We start from the raw sequence: 15,635 nt of genomic DNA on the forward strand, positions 1-15,635 counted from the left end.
TTCAGTGATGGCGAGAGACAGGTTATCCGCAGGGGGCCGGTAGAAGCCCCAGGTAAGTGTCAGTTTTTGGGTTTTTAAACTAGCCCATAGAACCTCTTTAAGAACGAGCCCCAAATCAAGGCAACAGAAAACACTCCGCTCTCACAAATCCAGATGTCTGGTGGAGTTGCGCTTTAAATAAGCCGGTAACAAGAAAACTGTCTCTTACCATTTGTGTCCACATGGTCTCCCTCCTCCGCTCTCTTCTCACTCTCCCCAGAGGGAGGCCTGGAGTTATCAGCGTTTGGGGGAACTTTCTCCGCTTCCTCATTTTGGCTTTCCACATCCTGGGTGGCATTTTCCACATCCATGGACGACTCGTCAAGGTTTTCTATTTCAGTCAGGTCAAGACTGGAGTCTTTAGGATCATTGTCTTCGTCGCTCTCTTCCTGCAAAGCAGACATGGCCTTCTTCTTTTTAGCCAAGGTCAAGTTGCCAGTGCTCCAGCGACTTCGCCGTCTATGCTTTTTTTTCACTGGGGGAAAGAATTTTAGGATTAAAGCGGACCTGAACGCAGAACTTCCCCTCTGCTCTAAAATATAAGCAACAGTATAACAACCTTTGAAGAAAAACCTTTGTTACAGCTTTCAAAACGGCTTCAATAAATGTGCAGTGTCTACTTCCTGGTTTCATAGGAGCACAGAAAGAGTTAACCTCCTGTTTCCATATTAGCACATAATTGGCACACAGCTGCCAGCACAAATTACACTTGATAATAAATAGGGGGGCAGTGGGCGGGGGGTTCCGTCACGTTCGTGATTGTTGCACGCAGTTATGGGCTGTGCACCTGACTGAGGCATGCCGGCCCCAGATTTTCTCCAGCATGTCCAATCAATACACACTCTTGGCGGCACTGATTTTTAATTATCGAATCAGATGGTCGATCGCCCGGTGGAACCTCCTCGTGGTGCTCCTGGACAGTGCTAATGTAGCATGAACTAATCCCTGCAGGGCAACCGCTTTGCGGTGTTAGTTTTAGACCCTGCATATTTTGGCATACGAAAGCAAATGCATATTTGCATGAGCAATGTCTTGTGACAAGCCAATTAGGCCAAATTTGCGAAGCCAGATTTATCAGGTCTTAACTTGGTTGATGCACACATTTTCTTTCTTGTAGCATTGTTTAAATCAGGGCTGTGGAGTCGGAATTGGAGTCAAGTCGAGGAGTTGGGGCAATTTTGGGCACCCGGAGTCGTTGATTTCATAAACTAAGAAGTTGGAGTCGGATGATTTTTGTACAAAATCCACAGCCCTGTGAAGTATTAGACTAAGGAGTTGGAGTCGAGAGCTATTTTGGGCAGAGTTTCATAAACTGAGGAGTCGGGAGTCGTAACATTTTTGTACTGACTCCAAAGCCCTGGTTTAAATAGGAAATCAATATGGCAGCCAGTATATTCCTTCTCAGTTCAGGTGTGCTTTAAATCCTAGCTAAAAGACAGTATCTAACACACAACAGAGGTATTCCCAACAGAACCGCAACTTCAGACATGCTGCTTCTCTGCCAAGTTGGCACCCACTCCCAGCCACCTGAACGCACCTGCCGTGGGTGTACTGGCAGCAACAGGCGTTGTCGATTTCACCACTTTCTCCGAGTGCTCGGCATCTGCCTTATTCCCATCCTGAGCCGCGGGGGTCTTAGGAAGAACGTAGTAATAAGAAGGAGCGTATTTTGCAGAGGAGAAACCTGTGAAGAAAGCAAGAGCATCGTTATATTTTTGAAAGTGGAGGGGGACACCATCAGGTACAGTAGTTTGGTCTAGGGGCACTGCTGGCCAACCTCATGGGCGGGAAGGGGGGAGGCTGTCTAGCACTGGATTGACTACCCAAGCAGCCAATTTAGGCCAAAACATGGTCACATGAGGTCAAGGTAAACCTAACACTACCATTTTGGTTCATATTGCCTATGGACTTAGTGGAGCTGCCCCTCACCAAAGCAGAGCACCTCTGTTCGAGAACTCTTCTCTACCCAGAAACCAATTTATTGCAGCTCCCTTTTGGATCTAGAGGACAACATTTACCCCTCTTCTTGCGAGATTCCTGAATTTCTTCACAAAGCTTCTCAAACTCTTCGTCCAGTTCCTGCTTGATTATAGCATCCATTGTGTCTTTAAGGGCGCATGCTCTGTGACGAATCAGCCGATCTGAATCACAAAGGAGAAATGAACTAAAAACAATCCCTTCGCTCTGTAGTCTCACCAACTACTAGCAGTAGCAGATTACTTTTGTGAAGTGTTAGCCTATGCAGACGTGGAGTAAGGTAAAGGTCTTTTTCACTATGAAACGCAGTTGCAACCATGATCACAAACGCGTTTCAAACCAATTTCCACTAATGGGATTGAGCTACTATATACTCTGTATAGTAGAGCTCAATCAGATCCAAAACGCGGCAGGTCTATCGCGCTCCGGACAAAATCGCAACACAATTTTTAATAATTGCAATAATGGAAATTGACGCTGCCGTTTCCATTAGTTTTACTTACCTTGCGTTTTGCAATCCGTTACCGATCAGAATCAGATCGTAAAACGCTTTGTAGAGGAAAAGGGTCCTAAGGCCCTTTTTCCACTACCCTGCGATTTGATTCTGATCGCTAATCGCAAAGGTACATTAAACTAATGGAAACTGCATCAGCAATTTCCATTCGTGCGATCCGATTGCGATTTTGGTTAAAGCGCAATCATCGTCCTGCCGCGTTTTGTATGCGATTGAGCTGTACTAGGAGTATAGTAGCTCAATCCAGTGCTGGGCCGAAATTACACATGAGCGTAATTACGCATCGTAATTCAATGCAAAATTACGCGTAATTTACAGTCTTACGCGTATTTATGCATAAGCTGTAAAGCGGTATCGTAATTACGCTGTCTACTGTAATTGCTAGGTATGCGTAATTTTACGATGACTTACACGTAATTTCACGCGTAATTACTAACGTACAACTCCCCTTTTCTAAGAGTAGCCAATCAGTCAACATCCTAAGCAACCAATAGTATCTTCTCCCGCCCTTCAGTATATAAGCGTACGTTTTGACGCATACGAATGATGTGTACGCAATAGCTGTCACATTGACGGCTATTGCGCACACATCGTCCGTATGCGTCAAAAAGTACGCATTAATGGGTATTACGGCACTACGCGTAACATCGTAGCGTAATCTCCTACATTACGGTATCCTTATGCGTAGCTGCGCAAGTTAACGCATAATTACAGTGATGAACCGTAGATAATTTCCTACGCCGTAACCGTAATTGCGTAATATCATAAAATTACGCGTAATGATCCGTAAGCGTAGATTTTTCCATTATGACCAGCACTGGCTCAATCGCATGGTGGAAATTTAAACGCATTTCATAGTGAAAAAGACCCCTAAATGATGATAAACAGAAGTCTAGGTATGTTGATTGTAGTACCACAAATATTGGCATGCCACCCGTATATAATGTATAAACAGGCAGAGTTCACAGGAATTTAAAAAAAAAAAAAAAAAGGTTTGATACGCGATTTGTTTCCAAAAACACAAATTGCCAAACGTAATTTACCCAACGACTGTGTCACGCCAATGGGCGTGAACCCCAGGACCGTCTAACGCGGACTTGGCGTCAAGTCCTGGAGCTGCAGTTTCCCAGGCAACGGCCGCGATTGTTCCCTGCCACTTCACGGTGCGGAGCTCCGTGATTAGCCCGCTAGCCGCCGATCACGGCTAGCAGGCTGTTTGCAAACTAAAGGGAAAAGCAATCCCCTTTGTTTACATCAGTACAGCACTGCGGTCTCCGGCAGTGCTGTACAAGATCGGCGATCCCGAATGCACGAAGACCGATGCAATACATTAACCTGATCCGGCCGGCGCGTATCCCTCCGGTCACCGCTGCTCCGTCTCCGGATCCAGCAGGCTTCACTTTTTCCTGTCCCGGCAGGAAGTTTAAACAGTAGAGGGCGCTCTACTGTTTAAACTTCCCCCAGACAGGAAGAAGTGAAACCTGCTAAATCCGGAGGCCAGCAGATTGTGATCGGTTTCATGCTGAAATCGATTCACAATCTGTTTGCAGTAAAGGCAGCCATACAATCCCTCTCTGATCAGATTCGATCAGAGAGAGGGATCTGTTGGTCGATCTGATGGCAAATCGACCAGTGTATGGCTACCTTTAACGTTAAGGCAAGTCGAATGTCAAAGAAGAGAACCTACACAAAAATAGATTCCGTCACACAATTGGGTACACCTATATTTTGCACATTATACATTGATCGCCTGTAGTGTAGTTTAAAAGCCTACACATGACAAGGAGTGTTATAATTACCTGCGGGGTTCTTATCCGGGTTGTATTCCAGGGCATTACTGCAGATCAGATTGATGTCCTTTAAGTATTCTTTCACGGTGTTATACTTGTGCAGATCGATTTTACTGATAATGGTTGAGATGTCCATTGGTTGGGCAATAACCGTGACGTAATCTGGAACCTGAGAATTGTGTGAAAATAGTAAGATTAGTGAAAAAGGAGTATAAATGTATTTTTTAACGGAAACTCAGCTGATTCCATCTTTGTAGAGAATCTAGCATGTGTACGGCTGACCATTCTCAACTGCTGATGGTGGATCACTTCAGGGCTAGGAGCATTGTTCTACCCACTTACTCCACCCACTGCATGTCACTCCTACCCTTTTCCATCCCCTCCACACACTACAGTAATCTATGGGCAGTACGGTGGTGTAGTGGTTAGCGCTCTCGCCTTGCATCGCATCGCTGGGTCCCTGGTTCGGATCCCAGCCATGTCAACATCTGCAAGGAGTTTGTATGTTGTCCCTGTGTCTGCGTGGGTTTCCTCTGGGCACTCCGGTTTCCTCCCACGCCCCAAAAACATATAGGTAAGTTAATTGGCTCCCACCCTAAAAATTGGCCCTAAACTAATACATATACTATACAATATATACATTTGACTATGGTAGGGACTAAATTGTGAGCTCCTTCGAGGGACAGTGACAAGACTATATATACTCTGTACAGCGCTGCGGAAGATGTCAGCACTATATAAATACTAAATAATAATAATAACCACCTATCCCTGATAAAATCCTACCCTACACACACACACACACACACACACACACACACACACACACACACACACACACACACACACACACACACACACACACACACACACACACACACACACACACACACACACTGCGGTAACCCGTCCATGATAAGATCCTACCCTCCACAACACAGACTGCAGTAACCTGTCCATGATAAAATCCTACCCTCCACAACACAAACTGCAGTAACCTGTCCCTGATAATATCCTACCCTCCACAACACACACTACAGTAACCTGTCCCTGATAATATCCTACCCTCCACAACACAGACTGCAGTAACCTGTCCCTGATAATATCCTACCCTCCACAACACAGACTGCAGTAACCTGTCCCTGATAAGCAGAGTTAGTACCTGCTAACGATGTTTTGAACAATCCTTCAGGGCAAGGTGAGACGTCGCCCCTCCCAGACGCAGGAACAGACAGCACTTCCCCTATAAAACATTGTAACAGTTAGTCCACCCTCAGTGCGTTTAGACAAGTACCGACAGGTGAACAACCAACTAACCCACACAAAGTGCCATTATCCGACAAAGACAAAACACCCGGGTGGGATCGTTGCCCTGAAGGATTGTTCAAAACATCGTTAGCAGGTACTAACTCTGCTTTTTTCCCACAATCCTTCAGGGCAAGGTGAGACGATTAACAAGTAATACAACCTCAGGGTGGGACCACTGCTTGGAGAATCTTCCTTCCAAACGCTTGGTCGTGAGCCGATAATGCATCCACTCGATAATGGCGAATGAATGTAGAAAAGGTCGACCACGTCGCCGCCTTACAGATTTGCTCAGGAGAAGCTCCTGCCCTATTTGCCCATGAAGCTGCCATGGCCCTTGTAGAATGAGCCTTAAAAGAAGCTGGAGGATCTACTTTCATTACTCTATAAGACTCAATAATAGCTGACCTGATCCAATTTGCAATTGTAGATTTAGATGCAGCCTGCCCTGCATTCTTGCCTGCAAATAATAAAAATAATGAATCTGATTTCCTAAACCTAGCCGTTCTGGCTAAATATTCCAATACTGACCTTCTAACATCCAATGTGTGAAATACTCTTTCCTTCTCACAACTTGGATCTACACAAAATGTAGGTAAGACTATATCTTGTGATCTATGAAATTTAGACATCACCTTTGGACAGAATTTCGGGTCAGTCTGTAGCACCAACCTATCCTGAAAGTCCTGAAAATATGGATTTTTAACTGATAAAGCCTGCAATTCGCTTACCCTTCTTGCTGAAGTTATTGCAATTAAGAACACTACTTTAAGCGTGAGATTCTTAAGGGAACATTCTGTCAATGGCTCAAACGGCCCTCTAGACAATCCCTGCAACACTATGGATAAATCCCATGGAGATACATACGGTCTAAAAACCGGAGATTTCCTTGATACAGCCTTCATGAATCTTAAAATTAGAGGAGATGAAGAAATCGGAAGACCCGACAGAGCCGAAAGGGCTGCCATCTGAACTTTTAATGTACTGACCGATAACTTCTTATCCCAACCATCCTGGAGAAAATCCAAGACTGCTGGGATAGATAGATTATCAAACTTTGACTTTCGCAACCAAAGGTGGAAAGTCTTCCAGTATTTTAAATAGATCTTTCTTGTAACATCTTTACGACTTCCGATCAATGTCAGAGCTGCTTTATTGGACACTCCTAATCCCCTTAACCAGTCTAATTCAGGATCCAAGCTGCCAGATTCAGGCGCTCTGGATGCGGATGCCACAGGTTCCCCTGAACTAGCAGATCCGGTATGAGAGGTAGCATCCAAGGCTCCTCGATTGTAAATGATTTCATCATTGCAAACCAGCTCCTCCTGGGCCAGCGAGGCGCAATCAGAATCATGCGTCCTCTCAGATCCCTCCATTTCATGAGGACAGCCGGGATCATATTTAGAGGTGGAAACACATACATCAAATGAAAATTCCATTGGTGATTGAACGCATTTACTGCAATCGCATCGTCTCTCGGGTTCAAAGAATAATACCTTTGTACCTGAGCATTCTCTTGTGTTGCCAACAGATCCACTGATGGTGTTCCCCATTTCTCCGCAATCTGTAAAAATATTTTCTTGTTTAAGGACCATTCTGAAGCCCGAATTGCATTTCTGCTTAATTTGTCTGCGTCTATGTTCAATGTGCCCTTGAGATGGACTGCTCTCAAGGACAACACATTCCTTTCTGCCCAAAATAAAATCTCTTCCGCTTCTTCCTGCAATAACAGGGATCTCGTGCCTCCCTGTTTGTTTAAGAACGCCACCGTTGTTATATTGTCTGACTGAATCAGGACGTGCGATTGACCCAGAATGGTCTTCGCTTGAATCAAGGCCAATTTCACAGCTCTCAATTCTCTCCAATTCGAGGACATTTGGGACTCTGTTTTTGACCATTTGCCCTGGAAGGCCAAATGCCCCACATGAGCCCCCCAACCCCACGAACTTGCATCCGTGGTTAAAATCTGATCTACCGGCTCTTTCCACAGTCTTCCCTTCAACAAATTGACCTCCTCCAACCACCATCGAAGGGACAGGGAGACTGATGCTGGAATTCTTACACGAATCTCCAGGCTTTGAGGCTGACCATCCCAATTCTCCAGGAATACACGCTGGAGTCTCCTTATATGAGACAATGCCCATGGCACTGCCACCATTGTTGAGGACATCAACCCCAACACTCGGGAGACCAATCTTAGCGTAGGTCGTAACTCCTCCTGCAATTTTTGAACTGCCAATTTTACCTTTTCCACTTTTTCCTGTGGAAGAAACAACTTTTGACTTAAAGAATCTATCAGAATACCCAGAAATACCATATTTTGGCTTGGATCTAGGCATGATTTTTCTCGATTTATAATCCAGCCCAAGGATTGTAAATGAGTTGATACTCTCTGCAGATGATGCTTTACTTGTGCCTCCGAATTTCCCAATATCAGTAGGTCGTCCAGATAAGGCACTACAAGGACCGACTCTTCTCTTAATGGCATTAGAGCTTCGCCTAGGATTTTTGTAAATATCCTTGGTGCAGAAGTGATCCCAAACGGGAGGCATAGGAACTGAAAGTGCCTTACCTGCCCGTCTATTTGGAGGGCAAATCTTAAGAATTTCTGTGACCTCTTGTGAATTGGGACGTGCCAATAGGCATCTCTGAGGTCTAGAGATGCCATAAAAACCCCGGGAAATAACAGATCTCTTACTGTAAAAATCGTTTCCATACGAAACTTTTTCTTTCTCATGAACGGATTTAGTCTCTTTAAGTTTAGAATCAATCGGAATTTTCCCGATTGTTTCTTTACTAGAAATATTGTTGAATAGAAACCCTCTTTTTGTTCCTTCTTTGGAACATTGCAAACCACATTTTGATCCAACATATTTTTTAATATTTGCAGGATCTCGGGAAAAAGAGCCGGATCCTTTGGATGTCTTGACACAATGAATCTTGACGGAGGGGGTAAAGCAAACTCTATCTGATAACCGAATTTGACTGTCTGCCGAATGAATGGACTTTTTGCCATCATCGACCATTTGTGGGCAAAGTATTTTAGTCTTCCCCCCACCGCCACAAACGAGTCATTGTGGCTTCGTTTGAGATTCAGAGGGCTTAGACCTAAAACCCCCTCTTCTGGATTTGTCAGAGAACCATCTTTTGACTCCTTTCTGCTCTCTAACCGGTTCTTTTTGATCAGCTTTTGGTTTACGAAAAAAACGTTTATTTGCCGTTTTTTGCTTCTTAGGAAAGGTCTTTCTTTTATTCGAAGTCCTTTCTAGAGCCAAGTCCAAATCTGGACCAAACAGCAAATCTCCAGAAAAAGGAACTCCACACAGTCTGTTTTTGGATGCTAAATTACCATCCCAAGTTTTTAACCACAGAGCCCTGCGTGCCACATTCACCAGAGCCGTTGACCTAGCGGTAAACCTAACCGCTTCCGCCGAGGCATCTGCCAAATAGTTAGCCGCCTTATTTATAACCGTGATGGATTCCAATAACTGTTCAACTGAAGCACCCGCCAGAATGCTAGCTTTCAGTTGATTGACCCATAATTCTAGTGTTCTGGCTACACATGTAGAAGCTACCGCAGGCCTAAAGGAAGCTGCCGTTGCCTCCCAAGATCTCTTGAGATAAGCATCAATTCTCTTATCTACCGGATCTTTAAGATCCCCTAAATCCTCAAATGCCAAATCACCTGGTTTGGAAACTTGGGAAAAAGGAGCGTCCAATTTTGGACATTTGTCCCAAAGAGCCGAATCCTCAACAGTGAAAGGAAATCTGCGTTTTACTGTTTTGGAAATAAGTAGCCTCTTCTCAGGATCTTTCCATTCTCTAAGAATCGACTGCTTAATAGCATTGTGGACAGGAAAAGTAAGACCTTCTTTCTCCTCCATCCCCTTATATAATTGATCATGTATGGACAGACCAGACACTGTATCCTTATTCAATTCCAGCGTATCATTAATAGCTGCAATCAAGGCTTCAGTATCCTCCACACGAAATTTGAATCTAGAAGATGTATCAATTTCAATCTCTCTAGAGTCAGACTCAGCCGAACTAACCCCTGTCTCCTCCTGATCCTGATTCTCACTTTCTGAGATAGGATTCAAAACAGGAACAGACACAGTAGCAACCTGAGAAGTAGAAGCACATGCTACTGTTAAAGAGGATTTAAATGAAGCCAATGAAGAGTTAATCTCTTCCCTAAAAGCCTGCAAGGTCTCCTGTACAGAGGGACCTGACTGCTCTCCTAAAACTTTCTCCATACACTGTTGACACAAAGTTTTGGAGTATGGCAATGGCATCTTAACGCTACACATAGGGCATCGCTTATAGGTAGGAGGAGGCCTCGCCTTATCTCCTGCATCATTCTGTTTAGTCTGAAAAATATATAGAGAAAAAACAGCAGATATAAGCACCATTCAAATGCACCTTAGCGTATGGCTCAGAAAGAGATCCCATACTCTCACCTTCTGAGCGGCTGGGTTACTCTCTGCCTTATCCGGCGCCGACATCCTGGAGACATCCAGCAGCCAAGACAGCAGTCTCTCCTCTGCAGAGTAACTAATGCCCGCCAGCCACGCACAGCGTTCTCTTATGCTTCCGCCTAGAATTCACAGAGGCGGAACCGGAAGTGACGGAGAGAAGGCCCGACAAGCTAAAACGTGTCTTCCGACATACCCGCCGGAAGATACACGCCACAGGGGAACCATCTGGACCAGCGTCCATCATGCGCCATGCACCTCCCCACGCTCAGCCCGCAACAGCACGCCAGCGGCTTACCTGCGCTCCGGAACCAACCTCATTCAGAGCGGGAAAAGAACGCCATGCCTTCCACACTTGCCCTCCTACAGTTAGGAGCAGAAAGGTAGGCAAACTTCACTCGGGTGTCCAGCGTGAAGCGAAGGCTAGATGGCCTCAGTACCACCATCTCAGCCGCCCATAGAATTAAAACCTGCAGCCCAGCACACAGGCTCAATCCTTAGGGGAGATGCCGACCTGCCTGGACGCAGGAACAAACAGCACTGAGGGTGGACTAACTGTTACAATGTTTTATAGGGGAAGTGCTGTCTGTTCCTGCGTCTGGGAGGGGCGACGTCTCACCTTGCCCTGAAGGATTGTGGGAAAAAATATCCTACCCTCCACAACACACACTGCAGTAACCTGTCCCTTATAAAATCCTACCCTCCACAACACACACTGCAGTAACCCGTCCATGATAATATCCAAACTCCATTCCTTATACTTGTCTCCCAAAATTCAAACATTTGAGGACTACAAAGTAGAAAGCATGAAGAAATAAGCCCAACCTGAGCAAACAATATTAATAAAAACACCACACCAGCGCTGTGAAAATATGCTACTCCATATGCATCAAGTAATTACCTCCTCCGGGTCCACTGGCTTGGTAAAGATCCTAAAACGTTTGTCAATGGCAATTCGGTGAGACACCTCTCTCAGGAAGAGCCTCAGTTCACGGAGAGTATCTTCTTCCTGCGCCACCAATCGTTTCAATTCTTCTGCCGTGAGAGGGCGGGGCTCAGGGGGAGGAGCCACAGGCAACACCTCAAGAGCATGCAAAACTGAACACAAAAGCAAGTCAGAATATGAACCCTGCTGCAAAAAAGTTAACTCACATCATGCAAAGTGTTTACTATTCAATGTGCGCATTTGCAGTGGCAGATAGGGATAATTTCATTGTACCGTATGCCCGCACTGCAAGGCTACCAGATGCTGCTTTTCAGCTCTGTTGTGATCTTAATACAACGCAATGTGCACGGAACCTCAAGGGTAGTTTCACACCAAAAATAGATGTAAAAATCGCACTTGCTATCGCTTAGCGTTTGTAATTTTTCAGCTTTTGTATTTGCGATTATTGTTCCGGGAGCAAGAATTGCAGCGCTATTGCTCACAAAATTCTACATGTGGAGCTTTTGCTATCGTAGAGGAGCATCAACTAGCAGCCGCGGCTGGACATGCCACACAACTAGTATTCATTCGTGTGACGTGGCCAGAACTGGTTATAGGTACGTTCTTCTATGAATACTGCTGGGTGGTACTTACCTGCTTTCTTTTTGGAAGCTGGGGGTTTGGTAGCTTGGTTCAAAATGAGATCCTGAAAGAAAGCTTTCCTGTCGTCATCGCTAGGCAGCCGAACATGGAAGATTTCCCCGTAATCATCAAGAAACAGTTCCTGTAGCTGCAGACAGAAGCAAAACATTCACTCATGTGACTTGTGTCACTGGTGACCAATCCAATGACTTAACATAGCTAAAATGTGTGGAGGGGGCAAGTAGGAGAAGTACCTCAAATACTCACATATAAGCCTAATTTTTACAGCACAAAAAAGTGCTGAAAAGTTATCCCGCTTATATGCGAGTCAGTGAAGCAGAACGGATGGTGGAGCAGGTTTTGTTAATGGCAGAGGAGCGTAAGGATCATGCACTAGTGTTTCTGCTTTTGCCAGCTGGTTCCCCGATGTGTCTGTGCCCCCCATCCCCTGAAACGTGGTGTGCAGAGTGCGCTGCTCAAGACTACCTGTGCCCCCTGGTAGGGGGACGTGTCAGCTGTGCAAGAAACATGTAAACGGTGCAACGATTAGGGATTCTTCCTGTGTGGCAATCGCTGTATCTCATATCGGCCGACATCTAGTGGAATCTAGAGACACAGCTGTATCATCCTTGGGGCACATCTGGCTATGGGCAGAAGGGCTGACTTGTACTGCGGGCACATCTGACTACTGTGGAGGGGGCTATACTGGGGAGAGGGGCTTATACATGAGTCACTTTTTCCTGGTTTCTGAAAGAAAAGTTGGTACCTCTGCTTATACCCAGGTCAGCTTATATGCAAGTATATACTGGTGTCCAATATATAACATTGCATTATTTCCTTATTTCATTAATTTTATCTTTTGATTTTCTTTTAGGTCATAGATTTATTTCAATCTGGGATATACTGAAACATCTATATGCAAGCTTTCAGTGGCTTAACACCCATTGATATTCACAGTTGGAAGCTGTAACGCTAAATTATGAGTTGCACTTGTTATCTGTTAGTAATCCTTTATAAAGTATAGGAGCTGGCACTGGTAGTCCTGAAGCAATATAAAAATAAAATAAAGTTAGATATTACCTCTGTAGAGGAACGCTTCTGGATAGCCCAGAGCCTTCCCGCATCTTACACCCCATTGTTCCAGCAGAGTCCTTAAAGAAACACTGAAGTCTCTTAAAATACAGCTTTTTATTGCAAAAAGCTGTTCAACATTATTGCCCTAACTAAAACGCTGCATCCCCGCGGTTGAAATCAACAAAATCCCCCCAAACTCCCCTCACAAAATCCATGACTTTCTTGGTCGTGGATTTTGCTGTCCCATGCGCTGCCGTGAGAGGCAGAGCTTTCAGCTGCAGCTCTGCCTCTACACGCATCTATCAGCGCACATCTCCGCCTCTCCCCCGCCCCTCTCAGTGAAGAAAGACAGAGGGTCGGGCGGAGGCGGAGATACGCGTGTAGAGGCAGAGCTGCAGCTGAAAGTTTTTCCTCTCACGGAAGCGCTCCACGCAGTGTGCCCCGGGGAGTTTGGAGGGGATTTAGTTAGATTTTAGCCACGGGATGCAGCGCTTTAGTTAGGGCAATAATGTTGAACAGCTTTTTGCACAAAAAAAAAAAAGCTTAATTTTCTGAGAATTTAGAGTCTGAGTCTTCTGGGCGCACTCCTGCCCATGGATTAGCAGATCCCGACTGGGCATGCCCAAATAACGTCTGCACATGCTCAGAAGAACTAAGAGCTGACCAGGGCTATGGATCATCCACCTCCAAGTCAGACGCCTCAGTTTATGAAACCACCGACACCAGGTACCCAAAACATTTCCCCGACTCCAGAGCACTTGCAGGGCTATGGAGTGGGTAGAAAAATCATCCGACTCCAACTCCTCGACTCCTTAGTCTAATACGTACATGTCAAACTCCGGCCGGTGGGGCCAAATCTGGCCCCCGAGCCATCAGATTTGGCCCTCAGATGGGTTCCCCACTTTGCATTACGTTTGGCCCACTTAGGACCACCAGAAAAGCTATATTGGAGGATAAATGCCCTAGATCACCAGGGAAGCCATTTGGGGAGGGGGAAAGCACTAGGTGCCAAGGGAACTGTATAGGAGAGGGAGGACCACTAAACATTAGAGAATTGTATAGGGGAGGGAGGGAGAACCACTGAATACCAGGGACCTGTATAGATGAGGAAGGAGGACCACTAGACACCCGGGAACCGTATAAGGGAAGGAGTGGGGCACTAGACACCAAGGAACTGTAGGAGAGAAAGGTGGCCACTAGACATTGAGGTTGGCCTGCGACTTCGTCCCAGAGCTAAATTTGGGCCCACTTTGTATTTGAGTTTGGCATCCCTGGTCTAATGCTGGGCATATACACAGCTCAATTTTGCCGCTCTATCGATTCCGCAGGCGATTCCCTTATCTTCTGCTCGTTTTTCTTAGCTTTTTGCAGTCTTCAATGCGGAATTGAGCGGCAAAACGATCGGGCCGGAGGTCGGACATGTCGGAAATTATCTATCGAGCCATCTAAACAGCTCAGAATCGAGCTGTGTATTCCCAGGATACTTACCAGGGCGGTGGAATTTGTAAATAAAAAAATTACCCGACTCAGACCCCTCACTTTCATGAAACAGACTCCAGGTATCCAAAATTGCTCTGACTCATTAGCCTTGGCTCATGGAGGAAAAATGCCCAGCACGAGCAGCTTTGTTCTACCAGGCACTTGGCTATTATAAATTAGCTTGTCTACAGCCAGGAGACATTTATTTGACTGGTTACAGTTAAATAGTTTAGAGGGTCCCTTCACTTAAACTGTGGGGTGTAAGCAGACACAGACTATCCATTGGCTTCCCTCTACCAAGTTATGTGCCAAACTTATTTCCTGGAAATAAGGGCTATTTTGGAAAGGCACTTTGAACTAAAATATCAACCCTCAGTGTACTGCAGAAAAATGTAATTTTAGTGATTTAAAAAAACCTTTTTTTTAAGTTGAAAGTTTTCAAATGCTCATAAAAAATAAAAAATCCCACAGAATTAAATTTCACAATTTCATTTTGGCGGGTCATTCGTAAGTCAGGGACAACCAGTATACAAAATTCGGCTTTGAATTAGGTCGAAATGAAAATAAGAATGTATTGCACTGGCAAGCTGCCCATCAGGAGGATATGAAGCTGCTCAGCGTCGCATTAAATTATTTCTATTACCTCGTCAGACAGATCGTCGTACTCCACATCGCACGTTGCCAGGAGGAGGATTGGAGAGAATGATGGGATACTTTTGATGAGAGAGAGAAAAGTTGCTTTCAGGGTGTGGCCAACTGTCTCCCACCACAGGTGGATGTGTGGAATATAGAGGATGCTGGGAGAAGTCCTCCGCGCCTCACGGAAGAGCTAGAGAAGACAGAAACAGGTCAGTCAAAAAAAATAAAAAAGGTTTTTATTCACCAGCAGAATCTCTACATTCAATCAATATGGGTTTCTCCTACCTAAAGGACTGAAATAGGTATATTCACATGAGAAACAGGGTTTCCAACCCATGGTTAGTTTTTCCTGGTGGCACAAACACCCACCTCCCTCTCTAGACATAAGAGAGCGAGGTCAGGGCTTATTTACCTGAGCGCAGGTTTCCTCTGGAGACGTCACACTGACACCGAAAAGAACAGCCAAATCCAATGTGTACACCGTGAACTTTTCCAGCGAGTGTAACAGTGCTGGAGCCAAGTGAGTGGCCTGACCGAGGCCCGGCTTCCCAGAGATGAGGAATCGGGGCCTGTAGGAAGTGGGCTGATGGTAGGCATTCCTGCACAATACATAAATAAAGAGCTTATATAATAAATCATATCAGATGGTCTACAAAATAATTTCATAAAGGGAATCTGTAAACCCCCCCCCCCCCCCCCACAAAACAAATAAACAGAGCCTGGGGGTTACTTACCTCAGGAGGGGGAAGCCTCTGCATGCTGATGAGGCTTTCTCG

The 15,635-nt window shown here is 45.3% G+C and overlaps 1 protein-coding gene across 1 annotated transcript in view; it reads right to left on the reverse strand.

The window, feature by feature from the left end:
* Nucleotides 1–15,635, reverse strand: part of ATAD2 (ATPase family AAA domain containing 2) — a 92,032-nt gene that overhangs the window by 16,343 nt on the left and 60,054 nt on the right. Inside the window, exons 18-25 of the mRNA XM_068237990.1 lie at nt 15,272–15,458; nt 14,864–15,049; nt 11,680–11,815; nt 11,002–11,198; nt 4,330–4,489; nt 2,058–2,180; nt 1,577–1,723; nt 209–514 (exon numbers count right to left, since the gene is read on the reverse strand). Of these exons, the coding sequence (XP_068094091.1) occupies nt 209–514; nt 1,577–1,723; nt 2,058–2,180; nt 4,330–4,489; nt 11,002–11,198; nt 11,680–11,815; nt 14,864–15,049; nt 15,272–15,458 (1,442 nt within the window). The remainder of the gene's footprint in view (nt 1–208; nt 515–1,576; nt 1,724–2,057; nt 2,181–4,329; nt 4,490–11,001; nt 11,199–11,679; nt 11,816–14,863; nt 15,050–15,271; nt 15,459–15,635) is intronic.

Source organism: Hyperolius riggenbachi, chromosome 5 (assembly GCF_040937935.1).
Source record: "Hyperolius riggenbachi isolate aHypRig1 chromosome 5, aHypRig1.pri, whole genome shotgun sequence".
In the NCBI taxonomy this organism is placed as follows: Eukaryota; Metazoa; Chordata; class Amphibia; order Anura; family Hyperoliidae; genus Hyperolius; species Hyperolius riggenbachi.